Source organism: Eurosta solidaginis, chromosome 5, assembly GCF_040869045.1.
Source record: "Eurosta solidaginis isolate ZX-2024a chromosome 5, ASM4086904v1, whole genome shotgun sequence".
NCBI lineage: Eukaryota > Metazoa > Arthropoda > Insecta > Diptera > Tephritidae > Eurosta > Eurosta solidaginis.
Window position 1 is genome coordinate 203,954,183 of NC_090323.1, and position 22,579 is coordinate 203,976,761.

A 22,579-nucleotide genomic window follows, 5' to 3' on the forward strand; every position below is an offset into this window, starting at 1 on the left:
TTTGTTTTTTTTTTGTTTATATTCATTTATAATTTATTTGGTCGATATTTCGACTTCAATCTGAAGTCATCATCAGGAACATATGGATATGTATGATCGACTGAGAATGGTTTACCGTTTGATTTAAAAACCCACACAAGGTTTTTCTAAAAACATCGGAAGTAAAGAAATGAGAATTTAATTGACGAAGTTTTACAAAAATTTCTGTGCGTAACTGTAGAATGTACATATATCATTATATCCATGGTGTTATAGATTAAAAAACATAGATACAGATTTTATTTTCAAAATTGCAATCTTAAATTGCGGTGCATTTAGTAAAACACGTTTAAGAACAAGTTGAGAACTATCCTTTTCTCAACTCAAAGGTTCCGATTGACAGTCTAACATCCCTAATATTGAGCCATAAACGCATATTTGGTGTAACAAACAAAATTATAAATTTTCGGTTTTTAACAAAGTTTTATAAATTGAATTTTCTTACAAAGTGTTGTAAATAAAATATGTTCCGTTAATTAGCCGGTCAGTGGTAAAAACGGAATTTATATTAGGAGCGAATAAAAAAAAAATGTAAGGCGCGATAACCTCCGAAGAGATTTTAGGCCGAGCTTCTCTTCCAATTTGCGTCGTGCTCCTTTTTTTTTAATTTTTCCTACAAATTGGCGGGACGGGACCTACTTGTTTTATGCCGACTCCGAACGGCATCTGCGAGGCAGATGAGTTTTCACTGAGAGCTTTTCATGGCAGAAATACACTCGGAGTGCTTGCCAAACACTGCCGAATAAAAGCAAAATTTATAAACATATCTGTAAGAGTGCGATAAAAGAAAAATGGTAATTTCACTTTCCACTCCCTCAACGAAAATAAACTTCCTGAGCTTAAACAAGTTCGGGAAGGGATGTGCCCGAAAATTATCAAAAACTACCAAAAATAATACCGAATTCAAGGTAAATCTGTTCAAAAATTGTCTGGAAATGATCCCGAAGCTGTCGCAAAGTGATACCTAAAATAATCTCGAAGTGATCTTGAAATTTTTTCAAAAGAAAACTTTAGGAAATATGTATTCGATAGACCTAGAAAAAATTGCATTACAGAATGTATGTTGGTTACACCAAAATTGTTGTTAATCCTTAATATGTTAGATCCCTTAGTTACTCAGTTTATAACTGTTTTTTCGTACTCTCTCGTTCTCTTTCTCTCTCTACACAAATGTTTGAGAATTTTGTTTCAAGTAGTGCATTATGAATGAGAGATATACTAAGTACATACATATAAACATTTACATACATTTAAATTATTTTAGAATTTATAATATAAAATACATTTATAATTGAGTCACTTGGCTCGCCTTCTTTCTCTCCCCCTTAAGTTCCCTTACCGAAACCCGGAAAATCCGACGCTTCCGACTCGTCATCATCCTTCTCCTCACCTATGCAATGTATGCCACTGCGCAACATTGGTGTTCCTTTGCCTTTGCCCAACACACGCGCTACCATCATTAACTTGAGCACCTCTTTTGAATTATTCGAGTTCACAATGTGTAACACTTCACGTAATAATTTCTCTTTGTAGGCAAAGAATTCAATTTTCATTTCATAAAAATCACGCTCGTCATCATGCTTCAAGCCGGAAAACTCTGTTATGCGGCAATGTAAGTTAGGAACTGTTGTGATGTCTGGTACAAATTGTCCACCAGGTTTTGTGCCAATATTTTCAAATAACGTTAAGGGGAATTTTAAATCGATCAAATATCGATGATTGATTTGCAGGAAACCCAAACTGATGATGATTGTATCACCGGAACGCTGGTAAGTTACACAGCTGTCCGATTCAAAATCGTCCTTCAAGTTGGCGGTGTCAAAGCGTACATGGTGATCTGAAAGGGAGAGTAGAGAAATAAGAAATATGTTTAGTAAAATTATGAAAATATTCATGATTCAAAATGCTATTCTACTCTTAAACGTTATAAAACAGAAGTGTTTGTACTATCGCATACTCAATGATAGCACAATTGATCCCTGATCAAGGCGAATTCACTACCAGGTGTAGTACCAACAGCTGATTTCTTCTTCTTGATTATTTTCCATAAAATGCCTTGTACAACAATATGTCAGTTAATCGAAATCATGAAAATTTTCTTTTGACTTGACATTCTTCTGCACGGCGAATTGGATGAATTCGCTTTGCCATCACCTTGTATGGATTCGCCTTGCCCCTGATTTAGAAAAATCATAATTTTTTAGCAGAGATTGAAAATAATTGTTAGCAAATATTATTTTTTTTTTGTATTTCTATATTTTGTTGGCCTTATTTGGTATGATTAAATATGTTTGGTTGATGAGCTTGAGGCCGTAAAGTAAATAAAACACGTTTATTTTCCTTTTTATTTTTAAAATATTTAATTGGTCGATATTTCGACTTCAACCTGAAGTCATCATCAGGAACGCAATGTCGATCAAGCACATCATTGCGTTCCTGATGATGACTTCAGGTTGAAGTCGAAATATCGACCAATTGAATATTTTAAAACGAAAAAGGAAAATAAACGTGTTTTATTTACTTTACGGCCTCAAGCTCATCAAACCAACATATTTAATTTTTTTTGTATTTCAATAAAAAAAACTATAATTTGTGAAACAAAAAACCATAAATCAACAAAAAAAGGTGATTTTTAAACTTTTTTTGTCTTGCAGCAACACAAAAATTTTATTTTTGAACATGAGCTTGAGTTAAGCTTTACAAGTAATAGCTTTTCAAGCGTTTCATCGCATAATTGTACCTCCTTTCATCCAAAATGAAATTCAAAGAAGAAAATAATCTTTCTACTGATACTTGCGTAGCAGGGACACCAAGAATAGCTAAGGCTAATTCAAACAGCTCAGGAGATGTAAAGCGAATATTTTGATAATAAGCAAAAATGTCTTCAAATACCGGCAAGCGTGTATGAAGGCCTTCAAAATTGTCAATTTCAGCAAATATATTAGTAAGTTCGGAAACTTCATGATGAGGAACTACAGCTACTATATTTTGAGCCATCTCACTCAAAAAGGTACTGAGTTTCGAGCTTTGGTGAGCGTTAATGAGCTCCTGGTCATCAGAGTGCTTCTGGTGTAATTGTTCTCTATTGTTGTATGTGGCAGCTTGATTGCTCTAGAGAAGAAACCGGATTTATTTTAAATAAAGAAATCGCAGTATAGTGAAACTGAACATAATACACTCAGTTATGCGTCTCGGCCAAACAGGGAGTAAGCACAACTGAGTATAATAATCTATATTAAAATTTTGCATCCTTTAAGTATTACCTGCTTGAGAATGAAAATTTGTTTGGCAGTAGCTTTTAAATTTGCCTTAGCTAATGATTTTTGCGGTTCGGATAGTAATAAATTTAGAAGAGGATCTAAATAAATAGCGCTAAGCAATGTGACGTTGCTAAGTAAAAAACTTTCTCTGTTTAATAGAGCGTTATATAAATTATGTTCAGTGCACGGACTTTTAAAAAGAGAATGTTGGTAGACGAAAAATTAAAATAGTGGTAGAAGTTGGTAGATTTGTTTTCCAAGAAAACAATAGCTACACTTTATATTTGTACAAAACAATTCATATTTTATTGTAAAACAAATAAAGCACATTTCACGGAAATAAACCTTAAAAAAACATGTAAACAAAACAAAAAAATGTATGTAAATTTGTATATATGTATATAGCTTATGCCTATATGATACTTGCTTTTTTTCTGTATTTTGAGCTTGAAATACTGACGAAAATTTACCGATACGTCTCATTACAACAACAATTTTCCAATGTACCAGTATTTTTCTGCCACACTGGCATGCTATCGTTTACTTAAAACTTTTTTATTTTCGTTCAAAATTATTCATTAATAACTGATGAAAATAACGCAGGAAAATATTTGCGAGTAGATGACTACTACTTTCTTTCATAAAAAAATGTATTTCTTGTATTGAATTTGTGCACAAATTTTTCAAAATAGAAGCCAAATTTTCGACAAAAAAAAAAATGTCAGAAAAAAACAAAATAAAAATTTAGTGGGTGTTATTACCCACTCAGCATTTTTTGAAATTATTAATCATATTAGAGTCTTTTTCGAGTCTCCAGCATGATCAAAATAAGCATATATGCGCTCATTTTCTGATCAGAAAAGACTCCCTCGTCGGGAGAAAATGGTACCATACGCGCGGCTACACTTGGTGAGCCTCTTTTAACCTATATTTCTAATCTGTATTTAGTCTTTTTCGAGTCATATTTACCATCATTTATGAGTCTTGTGGGAATAATTTTTAAGTGTGTTTTAAAGCTTTTGCGATTATTTCTCGAGCCATTTAAGAGTCTATTTGGAATCTTATTTTAATCATTTTTTGTGATCGCTTTACAATTTGTTGTTGCTTTTTTAATAAATCATAATTCACTCATAAGAGGGAGTCGATTTCGAGTCTTCTTTTGATCGCAGAATTGATTAAACAGTTTTTAGTCGTCAAAAGGAGTCGAAAATGTCTCATTGTGGTGATTTATACTTTAATCAATCTTCCATATGCTATGTGGGTAAATACAAGGAACAAAATCACCTTCTACAAATTAAAATTATTTATAAAATCTTATTAATTCAATTGGAGGCTGAAATAAAGTCCGTCCGACACAATACTCGTTTACTTATTAAAATTTGATTGGAAATGCTTGCAATTTTTAAATAAATTTTCTTCTAGAAGACTATTTTCAGTTCCCAATTTTATCCATCCTTTAAGAATATCGTCGGAAAATATCTTTTCCATTTTTTCCTTATCATATAACATCAATTATCGCCATTCGTTGTTAAGAATTTCCATGGAAGTCTTGTGAAATGGAAAAGCTTTAAAAGTAAGGGAACAATCGTTGTCATTTTACTAGATTGAATATTTTTTGCATCAAAATATTCCAAAAGGTGTAATTTTTCGTCTTTGAAATTGAATCGTTTCTTAATTTCCTTACAAAGGCAAATGTTGGTAGATTTTTGGGCTTTGGTGGTAGAAGTGGTAGAAAATGAAAATGGGTTAAAAAGTTGATAGATCTACCAATAAAGTGGTAAAGTCCGTGCACTGATTATGTTACATACTGCTTTGCTCCCGTTCTCTTAAATTTAGCGTTAGCTCCATACATATTTTGAAATTATCACAAATAGGTAATTGTACTTCCTGTAGTTTTTTGGTTGCAACGAAAAACGGTTCCAATGCCGATACATATTCATGAAGCCAGTCCTAGTCAATTATAATTGACAATGTTTCTTCTGCATCCACAAACACCCTCAATTCCAATACCTTTTTTGCCATAAATTAAGTGGAATTCCATCTGGTCGCAATGTCTATTAGCGGAACGGCCCTATTGCACGCATTCAACGATGTTCTGCACAAGCAAATTTTAGCATTTCAAATGTGCTTTATGGAATGGCATTATCATACAAATTACGACAACGGCCGCCCATCTTTTGTTACAACTTTTATTAAAGAATTCTTAAAGGACTCTGGTTGTATAGAGAATGAAAGTTTAATTTTCTTTTTTGATAGTTCGTTATTTTCCAAATTAGCCCTGAAACCGACTAGAATTCTTCCGTGCTTCGTTATTATGTGGCGTTTTAAATTTGTCAAATGTTCGTCCGCCAATTTACTTTTGCACATTTTACCAGGGACGGAAAATAATTATAATTTTTTTTTCGGAGTCGAAAAAATCCTGGTCAAAAAATTGTCCTAGGTGAAAATGTTTGAAGTTCCCAGGTATCCCTATAGCATTATCATGTCGAATCATTCATCCTTTTTATTTTTCGAAATTTTTCTATAAAAGACCACATATAAAAGTAAAATCTGTATTTATTTATTTATTTTTTGAGTCCGATAGAACTATTTAAACTTGAACTTTTAAAAATAAAAAAGTCCGGCTTGATAACAAAGAAACGGCTTATTTCTTTAATTCGGATAAGCCGTTTTTTTGTTATCAAGCCGGACTTTGATTTTTGCCTTAAAAAATAAAAGTCCGGATTTAACTTTTATTTCCGGACTTTTATTTTTAACTGGTTCTATCGGACTCAGGTAATAAAAATGCGAAAATAATTTTTATCTTGATCCAAATATATTAAAAGTCGAAGGAATTATTTATAAAAGGAATAATAGTTTACGCCCCTGCATTTTACATTGCGACTGTTTTTCTTCGTTATATTGGAGAACGTCTCTAATGGCTTTGTTTGCTGCAACCCTATTCCTGCCCATAGTGTATTTACACGATACGATATTTACCCAGCTTATACATATGTATACGCTTCAAATATTTTTCTCAGAAAAATTTTCTATAATATTATTTTCGTTTGAGTTCAAGTTTTTCAAAACAATAATCAGGGAAAGAACGAAAATTTCAAAATGTAAGGTTTTTTTCTGAGACAAATAAAAATTTTTTATTGTCTTTGAATTTCAGTTTTCAACGAATATCTGAATATTTGACTTAACTTTCATGCTATTTTGAAAACCTTTTAAATTGTTAATAGATATTTTCGATGTCTGTTTTTTAGGTATATTTCTTCTATGCTATGTATACTGTAGAAGATAGTTTTACATTCAATTAATAACTTGTTAATTGCTTTGACTTGGAGGGTAGAGCCGTGTGTAGAAGTCCACGAAAGTGGGGAAAGCTTCTGACCGCCATTCACGTGGGAATGGCCAGAGCGATTCTTTTGCATGCGGTTCAAGCAGCTCACTACTGCCGGTCGCTTGCGGCCAAGTATCCCCTGGGTAGCAGCTAAACATCCTGGCTAGGCCCCTCTGACATAATCGGTTTAAGGGCTACCCGGGGGAGATCTCATCGGCAGCGTCTGTACACCTCTAGGTGCGGCTGCAAGCGGGCGTCTGTCTTGGAGCAAGCGGCTCGCTATATAAACGTGCAAGTAATATTTTCACCCCCGCTGAGCGGGTTGTGCGCTGGGCTTGGGACCCGCCACGTAAAACCATACTCCAATGAAATATAACAACAAGCCTCGGATAAATACACTCTCTATTGATTACGACCATGGCAAACGTTTGAAGGACAATGAATTGACGGCATGCACCTGGAACGTCCGCTCTCTGAATGGGATTGGTGCAGATGCCCGGCTGGTTGATGTCCAAGAAATGCGTTGGACGAAGCAAGGAAGAAAGATGATCAAAAATTGTGACATCTATTGGAGTGGCCATACGAATAAGCGCAGTTTCGGCGTCGGGTTCGTGGTGGGAGAGAGACTTTGTCACCAAGTGCTGGCATTCACGCCTGTGGACGAGCGTCTCGCCGCTATCCGAATAAAAGCAAAATTTTTTAATAAATCATTCATCTGCGCCCATGCGCCGACAGAGGAGAAAGACGATGAGGTGGAAGACACTTTTTATGAACAATTAGAACGCACATACGAGCGCTGCCCCCGTCATGATATAAAAGTCGTGCTTGGCGACTTTAACGCCAGGGTGGGCAAAGAAGGTGTTTTTGGCCCTACAGTCGGAAAGTTCAGCCTACACAATGAAACTTCTCCTAACGGACTGAGGCTGATTGACTTTGCCGGTGCTCGAAACATGGTCATATCCAGCACGAGGTTCATGCATAAAAAGATACATCAAGCTACATGGCTGTCTCCTGATCGAAATACTCGCAATCAGATCGATCACGTTGTGATAGACGGACGGCATGCCTCCAGTGTTTTGGATGTGCGTACGATCCGAGGACCTAACATCGACTCGGACCATTATCTCGTTGCAGCCAAAAAACGCACCCGCCCCAACGCGGCTAAAACTAAGGAACAAAAAACACAAGGAAAGCTAGACGTCGGAAAGCTTCAATTACTACAGACTGCCAATGATTTCGCAACTCGACTCTCACACCTGCTCTCTGAGAGCACAACTCATCCTGAAGGAATACAGGAGCAGTGGGAGCATATTTCCAAAGCACTTCGTACTGCCGCCGAGGAAAAAATTGGTTACCGGCGACCACGAAAAAACAACTGGTACGATGAAGAATTCCGCGTTGAAACTGAAAGAAAAGACGCTGCCTACAGGGCTACGTTAAAAGCGAGCGCGACAAGAGGAATGTGTGAAAGCTATCGTGAGTTGAAAAAGGGAGCGAGCCGCCTTTTCAGGAAGAAAAAAGCAGAAGCACAAAGGCGTGAGTGCGAGGAGCTTGAGCTGCTAGCCACCAGGAATAACGCCCGAAAATTTTACCAAAAAATACGGCGACAGACGGAAGGTTTTAAGACCGGGGCAAACTCCTGTAGGAACGAAAACGGCGACCTTGTAACTGATGTCCAGAGAGTGCTTAGATTATGGAGGGAACACTTTCTCTGTTCTCCTAAATGGAGGCAGCAATTCACCGCGCAGAGATGAAGAACCCGATCCCGCAATCGATGATGATGGAATATATGTCCCCCCGCCCGATTATGACGAAGTTAGAATAGCAATAACCAAATTGAAAAACAACAAGGCCGTGGGCGCTGATGGATTGCCTGCGGAGGTATTCAAGTACGGCGGCGAGGAGTTGGTAAGGCGCATGCAGCAGCTTCTTAGCAAAATATCGGCGGAAGAGTGCATGCCCGACGGTTGGAATCTAAGTGTTCTTTACCCAGTCCACAAGAAGGGGGATACTGCAAAATGCACCAACTATCGTGGAATCAGCCTTCTCAATATCGCATATAAGGTCCTTTCAAGTGTATTGTGCGAAAGATTGAAGCCCACCGTGAACCGGCTGATTGGACCTTATCAGTGCGGCTTCAGACCTGGTAAATCTACCATCGACCAGATTTTCACAATGCGCCAAATCTTGGAAAAAACCCGTGAAAAAAGAGTCGACACACACCACCTCTTCGTCGACTTTAAAGCCGCTTTCGACAGCACGAAAAGGAGCTGCCTATATGCCGCTATGTCTGAATTTGGTTTCCCCGCAAAACTTATACGGCTGTGCAAAATGACGTTGAGCAACAACATCAGCTCAGTCAGAATTGGGAAGGACCTCTCCGAGCCGTTCGAAACTAAACGAGGTTTCAGACAGGGTGACCCCCTATCGTGCGATTTCTTTAATTTGATGCTGGAGAAAATTATACTAGCTGCAGAACTTAACCGCACTGGAACAATATACTATAAAAGCGTGCAATTACTGGCATATGCTGATGACATTGATATCATCGGCCTAAACACCCGCGCTGTTAGTTCTGCTTACTCCAATCTGGAAAAAGAAGCGGTAAAGATGGGTTTGATGGTGCATGAGGACAAAACGAAGTACCTGCTGTCATCGAGCAAAGAGTCAGCGCATACGCGCCTTGGCAACCACGCTACTGTTGGCAGCCATAATTTCGAAATAGTAAAAGACTTCGTTTATTTGGGAACCAGCATCAACACTAGCAACAACATCAGTACTGAAATCCAGCGAAGAATCAATCTTGCCAATAAATGCTACTTTGGACTAGGTAGGCAATTGAAGAGTAAAGTCCTCTCTTGGCGAACGAAAATCATACTCTACAAGGCACTTATCGTACCCGTCCTGCTATATGGGGCAGAAGCATGGACCATGACAACAGCAGATGAAGCGGCTTTAGGAGTGTTCGAGAGAAAAGTTCTTCGAAAGATTTATGAACCTCTACGCGTTGGCGATGGCGAGTACCGAAGAAGATTTAATGATGAGCTGTACGAACTATACGCAGACATCAACATACTTACTTACTTACTTAATTGGCGCTTAACCGTCTAAACGGTTATGGCCGTCCAACAAGGCGCGCCAGTCGTTCCTTCGCTCCGCCAACCGGCGCCAATTGGTCATACCAAGGGAGTTTAAATCGTTTTCCACCTGGTCCTTCCAACGGAGTGGGGCCGCCCTCTACTTCTGCTTCCATAGGCGGGTTCCGATAGAAACACTTTCTTGGCCGGAGCATTATCTTTCATTCGCATAACATAGCCTAGCCAGCGCAGCCACTGCGTTTTAATTCGCTGGACTATGTTGATGTCTGCGTATAGCTCGTACAGCTCATAATTAAATCTTCTTCGGTACTCACATCAACATAGTCCAGCGAATTAAAACGCAGCGGCTACGCTGGCTAGGCCATGTTATGCGAATGAAAGATAATGCTCCGGCCAAGAAAGTGTTTCTATCGGAACCCGCCTATGGAATCAGAGGTAGAGGGCGGCCCCCACTCCGTTGGAAGGACCAGGTGGAAAACGATTTAAACTCCATTGGTGTGACCAATTGGCACCGGTTGGCGGAGCGAAGGAGCGGCTGGCGCGCCTTGTTGGACGGCCATAACCGTTTAGACGGTTAAGCGCCAAAATATTCCCCAAAATACTTTAGCCATACCCTATCGTAGGGCTTATCGAAGAGTTTTGAAAATGTTTGGGCAGCTGATAAATATGATGGCTGGCTAACGATTTCAATAAAAATTGGACAATCCCAAATGTTGTCGCTTATTCAATTTGGCGGTTATGGCTATAGTAAGCTTTAATTTAAAGAAAAAAATCGAGACTTTTGTTTGGATTAAGGTGAATTGACATTCGCTATGATAGAGCCATAAGAAAACCAGGGACGGAAAATAATAATTTTTTTTTCGGAGTCGAAAAAGTTCTGGTCAAAAAATTGTCCCAGGTGAAAATGTTTGAGTTCCCAGGTATCCCTATAGCAATATCATGTCGAATCATGCATCCTTTTTATTTTTCGAACTTTTTCCATAAAAGTCCACATATAAAAGTAAAATATGTATTTTTATTTTTTGAGTTCGATAGAACTAGTTATTTTTAAAAGTCCGAGTTTAACTAGTTCTATCGGACTCAGGTAATAAAAATTCGAAAATAATTTTTTATCTTGATGCAAATATATTAAAAGTCCAAAATTAATAGTGTGACGAATATTAGCAACACTAAGGGATACTATTATCTCTAAGCCGATGCTAAGCAGTGACTTGTATGCAAATCAATAGACCAATCATTATGTCTACACATAATGGAGGCACAGGAAACAAAATTCTCATCGCAGCTGGAGGCTGTTAGTGAACGACAAGATAAAGTGGAGGCTGAGATGGATACTTTGAAAGATTGGATTCAGGAGTTACAATTGAACCGTTCAATCACTTCAACGTCTACTTTGAAGGTAAAATCCCCAACGTTTGATGGTTCTGTTCCATTCCAGGTATTTAAGTTTGAGAAGACGTCAGCAGCGAACAACTGGAATGCTGAAGATAAAGTTGCTGCATTGTTCGTGGCTTTAAAAGGACCATCTGCTGAGATATTACAGACCATCCCAGAGTACGAACGTAACAATTATGAAGCATTGATGGCTGCTGTAGAACGGCGATACGGAAGCGAACACAGAAAACAGATATACCAAATTGAGTTGAAAAACCGTTACCAAAAAGCAAATGAGACATTGCAGGAGTTCGCTTCGGATGTTGAAAGATTGGCTCATCTTGCAAATGCGGACGCACCCGTGGAATACACTGAAAGGGTAATGATTCAGAGCTTTATATACGGCATACGGCACGTCGAAACGAAGCGAGCCACATACACGAACCCAAAGCAAACATTCGCTGAAACGGTATCCCATGCACTGACTCAGGAAACTGCCTCACTTTTGAGTAAGCCAGCGTACAAAGCTCATCGTGTGGAAGTAGAAAGGCCAGATTGGGTGAACACAATTTTGGAAGCACTGAAGGGATCACAACAGAAAAACTCTGGAGTTATGAAATGTTTCAAGTGCGGCAACCCAGGCCACATTGCACGTCATTGCAGCACCGGTCCTAATAGTTCCAACAATCTGGGTGGCCGTAAGCGCAGAGCTGACGGAGATGAGCAAATCTCTAAGTCCACTCGATCGTTAAACTAAAGAGAGTCAGCCGCAAGGGGCGACAGCTGGCTCCCTCAATTGAATGCCCCATAATCTCTATCTCGCAAAAAGAAGGTCAAGCAATCTTACTGTCGGAGGACATGTGGATGTAAAGGAACGTTTACTGGCTGTAGATACGGGTGCATCCCATTCCATAATTCGATCAGATTTAGTCAACAAGAAGATAAGACCATTGCTTGGAGCAAGATTACGTACAGCCACGGGAGAGGAAACCCAGGTAATTGGAGAAGTAGCAATTGGGAACGTCACGGTACTACACAATTTTATAGTGGCAGAGATTGTTGATGAAATCATAATTGAAGTGGACTTCTTAATCGACCAAGGCATCAAGATCGATGTGCAAAGCAAGACGATGCGATATAAGAACATGGATGTGCCACTTAATTTCGGCTACGAGAGAGGCTACAGCAGTAAACGAGTGCTGGTGGAAGAGAGTCAGCAAATACCACCAAAATCCGTAGCAGTCATCTGGGCAAAGGTTGATGGAGATTGTGGGTTGTCGAAGCAGCAAACAAATGAGCACTGAACATAATTGTAGGAAAAACCCTGGCTATGACAAAACAAGATGGACGTATCCCGGTAAAAGTACTGAATGAGTTCAAGTCACCACTCAAACTGACTAAAGGAGCTATTTTGGGAAGATGCCAAGAGGCTGAAGTATTTATTAACTGTGAACAGCTCCAAGAACACGTTTCAGCTAGTAATACTGATCTTTCAAATAACATCACGGCATGGACGCAGGGGTTAGAGGAAGCATATCAGAGTAAGGCAAAACAAATGCTCCTAAAGTACGCGAACATATTTCACCACGATGGTTCCAAACCAGGCCGCACCAACGTTGTGAAACATCAAATTGACACTGGAGATGCGAGGCAGATCCGTCAAGCTCCACGTAGTGTTCCACTGGCGAAGCGGGATGGTGTGAGTCAAATCATACAAGAAATGAGCGACAGCGGCGTCATCGAACCATCAGCTAGTCCATGGAGCTCACCGGTAGTACTTGTAAAGAAGAAGGATGGAAAAATGAGGTTTTGCGTGGACTACCGGAAGTTGAATGACGTTACGAAAAAGGATAGCTACCCATTGCCAAGAATTGACGACACTCTGGACTCGATATCTGGTACGAAATGGTTTTCCACACTGGACTTGAAAAGCGGCTACTGGCAAGTTGAGGTGAAGGAGGAAGATAAAGAGAAAACAGCCTTCAGTGTCGGTGATTGTCTTTGGCAATTTACAGTGATGCCTTTTGGACTTTGTAATGCACCAGCTACTTTTGAGAGATTCCAGCAGCAACATTTATTCTAGATACAGGTGCGAGTGGATATGCTATAGGAGGCGTTTTATTACAACTGGTCGATGGACAGGAGAAGGTAGTTGCATATTACAGCCGTTCGATTGGAAAACCAGAGAGGAACTACTGCGTTACGCGGAGAGAGCTGTTGGCATTGGTAGAGTGCATTAAACATTTTCACAAATACCTCTACGGCCAGCGATTCCGTGTCAGGACAGATCACGCAGCGTTGAAATGGCTTCTGCAGTTCCGTAATCCGGAATGACAATTGGCACGGTGGATCGAGCGACTACAAAGCTATGACTTTTCCATTGAGCATCGAAAAGGTAGTACCCATGGAAATGCTGATGCAATGTCACAAAGACCATGTAGTTTGGAATGCAAGCACTGTTCAAAGCCCGAGGCTAAAGAAGACATTATATATGTCCGGCTAATGACTATAACGTGTACGGATGAATTAGAGAAGGAACAACTAAGAAAGTGTCAGCTAGAAGATACAGATCTGTCACATGTTATGCAAGGGCTCGAACGAAACGAAAGAACAAACAGAGAAGAGATGTCAGCCCCATTGCGAAGTCATATTGGGCACAGTGGAACAGTTTATAATTGATATCCGGTTGCCTTCATCGAGTATGGGAGAGTGAAGATGGTCAATGCAAGAAGAAATTGATAGTTGTTCCCAGAAAGAGGATTCCTGACGTGCTCAGCGAGCTGCATAATGGTCCAAGTGGAGGTCATCTCGGAATCACGAAGACGATCGAGAAAATTAAGCAGAGATTTTATTGGGTTGGTTGCCGTCCGTCGGTCACCGAGTGGATTGCCAACTGCGAGGTTTGCCACAAAGCGAAAGGGCCCAAAATACGAAGTCATGGCCAGATGAAGCAGTATATTTCAGGTGCACCATTTGAAAGGATCGCCATGGATGTCGCAGGTTCATTTCCTACTAGCAACCGTGGACGGTCAGGTGGAGGGCAGTGTGACGAATATTAGCAACAATAAGGGATACTATCATCTCTAAGCCGATGCTAAGCAGTGACTTGTATGCACATCAATAGATAAATCATTATATCTTTATTTAATTATGAGTCTTTGGAATACAATCCTTACAGACTATGTACTTAACTAATTTATAGGTTACATACTAATTTTGTGTATAAATCGAACCACTTATAGGGCTGAGTTAAGCATCGCGAAAAAAGCATTAATTGGCATCGAAAAATCCAAAGTGATAGCATCACTTAGTGAATTAAACTCCCTTAAAGCATGATTTACGGGAACATTACGAACATATAGCGTTCTCGTATTAACCCCATAGAAAGGAGACACATTACGAAGAAACCGTTGAGGGACATTAAACCGAATCCTTTCTAATAAGTATGGACAGTCAATTAGGCCCTTGACAATTTTGAAAGTAACGGACAAGGAGAGTATAGATCTTCGACTCTCCACTTACACTTAACAGTGTAAGACGAGCAGTATAAGATGGTATGGGCTCCTCAAAATTAAACGTCCAAAGAGCATACTTAAGAAAGCGTTTTTGTATTCTCTCTAGTCTATTTATAGCTGTAATAGTACTAGGTCTCCAAATAAAGACAGCATATTCTAAATGAGACCTGACAAAAGAAGTATAGAGAACTTTAAAAGTATAAGGGTCACAGAACTTCCCGGAATTGCGCCTAACAAAACCCAGCATTGAGTAAGATTTAGAGGTAACGTGGCTAATATGATTATTGAAGGAAAACTTGCTATCAAATATAACCCCAAGGTCCTTAATCTCACTAAGCCATTGAAGTTCACAATTAGAAATACTATATTTTCAGCGAAGTATATTGGATGACTTAGAATAGGTCACATGAAAGCATTTAGATGCATTTAAGAACAGATGAGACTTGAGACTCCACAGATGTAGCTTGGTAATATCATTTTGCAATTTCAATGTATCATCAGGCGACTTAATAATTGTAAAGCAATTGCTAATGTCATTAATAAAAAGATTAAATAATAATGGACCTAGTATACTCCCCTGTGGTACCCCTGAAGAGGCAATAAAGGGAATAGAAGACTCCCCATCAACAGTCACAACACTCCGCCTGCTGGATAGATATGAACTTAACCATAACAGAAAGGAAGAATGAAAACCAACGCTTCCTAGTTTATTAATTAGGACTCTATGGGAGACCCTATCAAAGGCTTTTGAAAAGTCAGTATAGATACAATCCACCTGCGAGCCAGCTGAAAAAGACTCAATGCAATACTCACTGAAAACAGCAAGGTTAGAAATCGTCGACCTCTCCGCAACGAAACCATGCTGATAAGGAGAAATAAGGGACTTAACCGCAAAGTTCAACTTAGCGTAGACTGCATGCTCAAAAATTTTGGAAACAGTGGTCAGTTTTGATATGGGTCTGTAGTTACGCACATCATTTTCGTTGCCACTCTTGAAGATACACATATGTACGTCCACGCAGCGGAGAAGCGACGCACAAACACATGCATATATCTTATCTGAGATGCTCCCAAAAGTATGCAATTATAATTTTGGAAGTGTCGCTCACAAATACACACGCATATGAGAAGCAATACACGTGCATCTGTAGTTATAATTATATAGCAGTAACTAAGTAAATTCTGGAAAAGCCTATAAGTGTGTGCAAACGAGAAATCGCAGAGTATAAAAGGCCGCAACAGTAGAGGCACGACAATCAGTTTGATTTAAGACGCTATCTGGCGAGCAATAGTAGTGTTATTGTGAAGAACTTTAATAAAAGCCATTTTGCATTATTGAATAATGGAGTTATTTATTCAACAGTTTAGTGATTCGAACGTTAGGAGAAAATTGCAAATAAGAGGAATTGCAGTAAATTCGTTACAATAGTTTTGCAAGGAATTATATTATAAAAGGAAGAAGAAAGCAATGCTTTGAAGCGATCAAGACAATCTTATAAATCTACAGGTCTTTGGAAAATCGCAGATCAATACTCTGCTTGTCATTTATGTCTGATATTATTAATGGGTCCATTGACTGTCCATATTTATTGGGTAGGATTCGATTTAATATTCCTCAAAGGTGTCTTCGTAGTTTTTATCCATTTTATTGTCACAATTTTAAAACCCACTATTCTAGTAATGCTCCCATCTTGAGTATAACTCTATCAGTACTGTTGTAACTCTAGACTTTTCTGCTTCAAGCGCGAAACTGTTAAATATTTTAAACTCTGCTTTCTAAGTGCACTGTATTATTTTTCAAATATGTATTTCTTAATTTTAGTTTGTAACATAGTCTGTAAGGATTGAAGTCCAATGACTTACTACACAGGTCAACAAAAAAAAAATTTGTTTGTACATGGGTTTTGCCCTATATATTCCGATTCTATGTTCAATTCTATAAAAAAAATGCAATTACGAATCAAAAATATTTGGTTTTGTAGAAGTTATAGCGATTTGAAAATTTTGCATTTTTGCACCAGGCTAATGTAGGTCCTTTCGCGCTATTTCGGTCGATAGAGGGCGGCGGGTAGCTACCTGATGCAGCGATGCATCGAAAAAAGATCTGCTTTAAGCACAACATACCCATCAAAAAACCAAAAAAATGTGGCTGAGAAACAGTAGAAAGGAGATAAAAGGTCCCAAATACACATAATTTTAGGTAGATTTCGCAATTCGTTAAGTACATATTAAGAAACTCATCGAAACTTTTACTGGCGGATTGGCAGGCCTAGCAATAGAGCATGCCAGCTACCTGACAGCAGCGTTTTTGTAAGTAAATTTTTTTTTAAGAAGCTGTAGTTTCTTGGGACCAGGACCAGGTGGAAAACGATTTAAACTCCCTTGGTGTGACCAATTGGCGCAGGTTGGCGGATCCAAGGAGCGACTGGCGCGCCTTGTTGGACGGCCATAACCGTTTAGACGGTTAAGCGCCAATTAAGTAAGTAAGCAGTTTCAGGGGTCACTCGTTGTGGGCGACACTATGTTTTTGCATATCACAGAGGAATAATATCTTCGAGAAGTTGTAAACGAGCGGCTAATTCGTTTTGTGCGTATATGTGGCGAATGTATTAAAAGAAGACAAAAAAAAATTTGATTTAACTAAAAACACAAGGACTTGTGAGACCTACCTAGCCTACTTAGGTCTACCTGTTAAAAACCAGGACAAAAAATGGGTTCCACATGTTTCATGTAACTCTTGCAGAAGCATTCTGGAGCGTAAGTTTATTTTCTCTTTTTTATTGTACTAACTGTTTCATATATATACATACATATATCTACATATATATAATTGCATAATAACTGAAATTGTTATAAAATGCTTTACGTTTTATTATAGTTTGGTACCAGGGTGAGAAAAGTGCCATGAAGTTCGCAGTGCCGAGGATTTGGAGGGAACCGAGTATATATGACACTGATTGCTATTTTTGTGTAGTGAAACCACTGAAAGGGAAACGTTTAAGGAAAACAATATATCCGGAACTACCATCGACATCCGCTCCAGTACCACATTCGGAACAAAATCTTGCACCTGATCTACCTGTGTTGGAAAAGCAACTATTCCCTCAAGGCAGCTTTCAAACACCGAGTTCATCTGCATCCGTACATTCCGAATTTTATCCTCAATTTGAACCAGGAATACCACATCTGATCAACTCTGAAGATCTCAATGACTTAATAAGAGACTTAAATCTATCAAAAGACAAAGCAGAGTTATTAGCATCGCGGCTTAAACAACGAATTTTACTTACTTCTCATGTTCGAATATCTATAAATTTCCATCTATTCCACTTGCACATTCCATACATCTCAAAGAAAATTATGACAGTATTAAAATGCTATTAACTGCAATCAAATATACGGAATACAAGTGGGAAGTTATTGGAGACTCCAAGATGGTTTGTGTTTTTACTGGAATTCAAGGTGGATATACCAAACACTCCTGTTATCTTTTCCTATGGGATAGTAGAAATGATGCCGCCCACTATCGCCAAAAACATTGGCCTGAACGTACTGAGTATGGAGTGGGAAGATTTAATATTAAACATGAAGCAATTGTCGATCCTAAAAATATATTGATGCCGCCATTACATATTAAATTGGGCCTTATTAAACAATTTGTGAAGGCTCTTAATATTGAGTCTAAAGCTTTCAAATATTTGCAGACTTTTTTTCCAAAACTGTCAGAGGCGAAAATTGAAGCTGGCGGTTTTGTTGGCCCTCAAATAAAAAAAATTATGAACTGCGATATTTTCCCGGACCTACTTAGCAATGAGGAGAAACTAGCGTGGAACAGTTTTAAGGCAGTAGTTCATGGCTTTCTTGGAAATCATAGGGATGAAAATTATGATGAGCTGATAACTGGCATGATTACGAATTTTTCCGCCATCGGATGTAGAATGTCGCTAAAGATGCACATGTTACATTCACATCTGGATAAATTCAAAGATAATATGGGAGCTTATTCAGAAGAACACGGGGAGCGATTCCATCAAGATATAATGGAGTTTGAGAAACGCTACCAAGGCCAGTATACGGAAAGCATGATGGGGGACTATATTTGGACGTTAATAAGAGAAAATGGAAGGAAAAAGCATTTTTAAACATTTAAAGTGTATTCTGAAACTAAATTTATAAGAATAAATCTTAAATTGATTTTTACTATACTAGAATAAATCAAATCTATGTCAAATTTTGATGAATTTTCATGTTTTTCGTTTTTCTCATTTTTTTCGAACAAAACCAAATCAAAAACTTGTTTATGTTCATATTCTTATTTCTGGGTGCAAAAGCAATAAAAAAATATACGTACGACCCATGTAAAAAAATGTTGTTGACGAGTTTTATTGAAATAAATAAATATATATTTGATATACGTAGAAAAAATTGCATTACAGATTGTAATGATTGATTTGGTTACACCAAAATTGCCGTTAATCCTCAATATCTTAGATCCCTTAGTTACTCAGTAGATAACTGTTTTTTCGTACTCTCTATACACAAATTTTTGGGAATTTTGTTTCAACTAGTAGTGCATTAAGAATGAGAGATATACTAAGTACATACATATAAACATTTACATACATTTAAATTATTTTAGAATTTATTTTTACATAATACATTTATAATTGAGTCACTTGGCTCGCCTTCTTTCTCTCCCCCTTAAGTTCCCTTACCGAAACCCGGAAAATCCGACGCTTCCGACTCATCATCATCCTTCTCCACACCTATGCAATGTATGCCACTACGTAACATTGGTGTTCCTTTGCCTTTGCCCAACACACGCGCTACCATTATTAACTTGAGCACCTCTTTTGAATTATTCGAGTTCACAATGTGTAACACTTCACGTAATAATTTCTCTTTGTAGGCAAAGAATTCAATTTTCATTTCATAAAAATCATGCTCGTCATCATGTTTCAAGCCGGAAAATTCTGTTATGCGGCAATGTAAGTTAGGAACTGTTGTGATGTCTGGTACAAATTGTCCACCAGGTTTTGTGCCAATATTTTCAAATAACGTTAAGGGGAATTTTAAATCGATCAAATATCGATGATTGATTTGCAGGAAACCCAAACTGATGATGATTGTATCACCGGAACGCTGGTAAGTTACACAGCTGTCCGATTCAAAATCGTCCTTCAAGTTGGCGGTGTCAAAGCGTACATGGTGATCTGAAAGGGAGAGTAGAGAAATAAGAAATATGTTTAGTAAAATTATGAAAATATTCATGATTCAAAATGCTATTCTACTCTTAAACGTTATAAAACAGAAGTGTTTGTACTATCGCATACTCAATGATAGCACAATTGATCCCTGATCAAGGCGAATTCACTACCAGGTGTAGTACCAACAGCTGATTTCTTCTTCTTGATTATTTTCCATACAACGACTTGTACATTGTGAATTCATACAAGTGGCGAATGCTTGATAAAAACGTTCATAATAGTAAACAGCCTTGAATCACCTGTTCAATCGCTGTTCCATTAATTAAATTATTAGCTCAATAGCGTTTTTAAAAAATTTTTGTAGACGACTGGTGTATTGCATTATTTACATATTTTAAAATGTTTTCTTAATTGGCTCCTCAGATTTTATCTGTTAACTAAGAGTTTAGAAATTAATATGAATATGTAGTCTGATTTTCAGTATACACATTTAAAAGAAAAGCTGATTTGAGACACAAATGGGCAATTCATGGCAGTTCAATTTAATAACCGCGAGCCAAAAACAAACCTATCTTCCATTCTCTGGCCATTCGCGACAGCCATTCTCCCTGTCAGCTATTATTTAATCGAAATCATGAACCTCTCCTAAGCGACTGGAAATATTTTGATGAAATTTTGTAAGTGTGCTCAAAGGGATTTGAGAATTTGGTCAGTTGTCTTTCTTAACTTTCCGTCAAATATTTATGTTGCGATTTGCCTGAAATTTGATCAAGGGGTGTCTCCTTGTCTAGCTTATTATTTGAGAAACTTTCCTCTGCGGGATGTGGACCTGGGACCGATCTATTCAAAAAATCGTATTTATGCCGCGGATCACTTGAACTCGAGTACAGGGCTAACTCTTTGACAAAGTTAATATTGGAGAAACCTTTCTTTAAAGAAAGTGCACTAGGGGCCGAACTATTCTAAAAAGTCGTATTTATCTATGGTAAGACTGGCTAGAGATTTGGTTGAAGGTACGTTTTTACCTAGCTTAATATTTGAGAAATATTTCTTTCCGGAAAGTTCACCAGAACCCAACCTATTTTAATGAAATATTATTTATGGTGCGATTTTCTTGAGATTTGGTAAAAGTACACCTCTTTGCCTAGCTATAATATATGAGACATTTTTCTTTCTGGGAAATGGACAAGGCCGGCCTATTCGAAAAAATTGTATTTTTGGTGCGTTTCTTTTAAAAATTGTTAAGCGGTTCCTATTCAAAAAGCATAAAAGTTTGGACCATTTTTTTCGGAAATTCGATCAGGTTTCGAGCTGTTGTAGTCAATCCTATTTAAAGTACGATTTGTTTGAAAGTTACCAGGCAAGATCGGATGAACCGATTTCAAAATCTTTGTAATTCCGTTTCCGAGATGTAGAACAAAATGAGGACCAATGGGGACACCGGAATGTGTTTGTATGATATGGGTATCATATGGGATGTGTTAATGAAGGTTTTAAGAAGGGGTGGTGCTTGAAAAAAGCGAGAAGGAAAGGGAAAAGTCATAGGCAAAAGAGAGAGATAAGACAGATGTAGGTGTGGCATTTGTTTGAAAGTTACCAGCCAAGATCGGATGAACCGATTTCAAAATCTTTGTCATTCCGTTTCCGAGATGTAGAACAAAATGAGGACCAATGGGAACACCGGAATGTGTTTGTATGATATGGGTATCATATGGGATGTGTTAATGAAGGTTTTAAGAAGGGGTGGTGCTTTAAAAAATCGATAAGGAAAGGGAAAAGTCATAGGCAAAAGAGAGAGATAAGACAGATGTAGGTGTGGCAATTGCAGAGGGGGAAAGTGTGGATGAGTGAAAGGAAAGAAAATGGAAGTAGGAAATGGAGATAAAAAAATCGATTTAGTGATAGGAGGAGGATAGGAAGGAGAACGTAAGGTCATGGAGTAAAATCGAGTGAGAGGAAAGAAAGTGGTAACAGAAAAGGGCTCCTTAAAATTGAAACGGTGACTGTGTTAGTAAGAGTATTATGATCATAGTGGTAGTGGTTTAGTCGTTGATCAACGAGCAATGAAGCAAGACGGACGCACGCATTGTTTGCTAAAATTCAATAAATTTAATTAATAAGCTGTGAAACTATTATTTTATTACATGAAGTGCCAAAGAACTAAATAATAAATTGTGCTATCATTTAAAAGCTTATAATTAAGCACTTGAGCTTTTATTTGCAAAATATTTTATTTTGAAAGGCGTAAATAAACAATAGTCTCCTCCGATGGTGCTACTCTGCTTGATCAGCGATGACCAACTCATTCAATAAACGGAATAGCCAAGCAATCCGTGTTTATGGAATTTGTGCTATGAAATGACGACTCTTGATTTACATTGATATGTACATATTTGAAATTGAAAAAAAAAAAAGAAAACAAATAAAGGTGTCTAAGTTTGGAAGTAACCGAACATTATATACTCAGCGTGAGCTTCAATTGTACATTACATTTCATATAAATAACTTTTCTGCATAACACCCATTTAAAAGAAAAATGTCTCCCCATTTCCTCTTACAATAAAACTTGATAAGTGAAATATCACTGATTCAAAACTATTTTTTGCTAAGTTATAGCTTATTATTATAGTCTACGGCCTTTTTAAAATTGTTTTATATCTAAGTTGTCGTGGTCTTTAACCGATCCCGTCCATTTTTACTAGAAATATTTTCTGCTGTAAGGAAAATATGTGTACACAATTTCATTACGATATGTTAATTT

At 37.9% G+C, this 22,579-nt stretch overlaps 1 protein-coding gene across 10 annotated transcripts in view; it reads right to left on the reverse strand.

Moving 5' to 3' along the window:
• Window positions 1-22,579, reverse strand: part of LOC137252210 (uncharacterized) — a 108,711-nt gene continuing 86,132 nt past the window's right edge. For all 10 annotated transcript variants that reach the window (XM_067787607.1, XM_067787617.1, XM_067787608.1 and 7 more), the window contains exons 3-4: window positions 19,327-19,824; window positions 1-1,876 (exon numbers count right to left, since the gene is read on the reverse strand). In XM_067787607.1, the coding sequence (XP_067643708.1) occupies window positions 1,365-1,876; window positions 19,327-19,824 (1,010 nt within the window). In that variant the 3' untranslated portion in view covers window positions 1-1,364. The remainder of the gene's footprint in view (window positions 1,877-19,326; window positions 19,825-22,579) is intronic.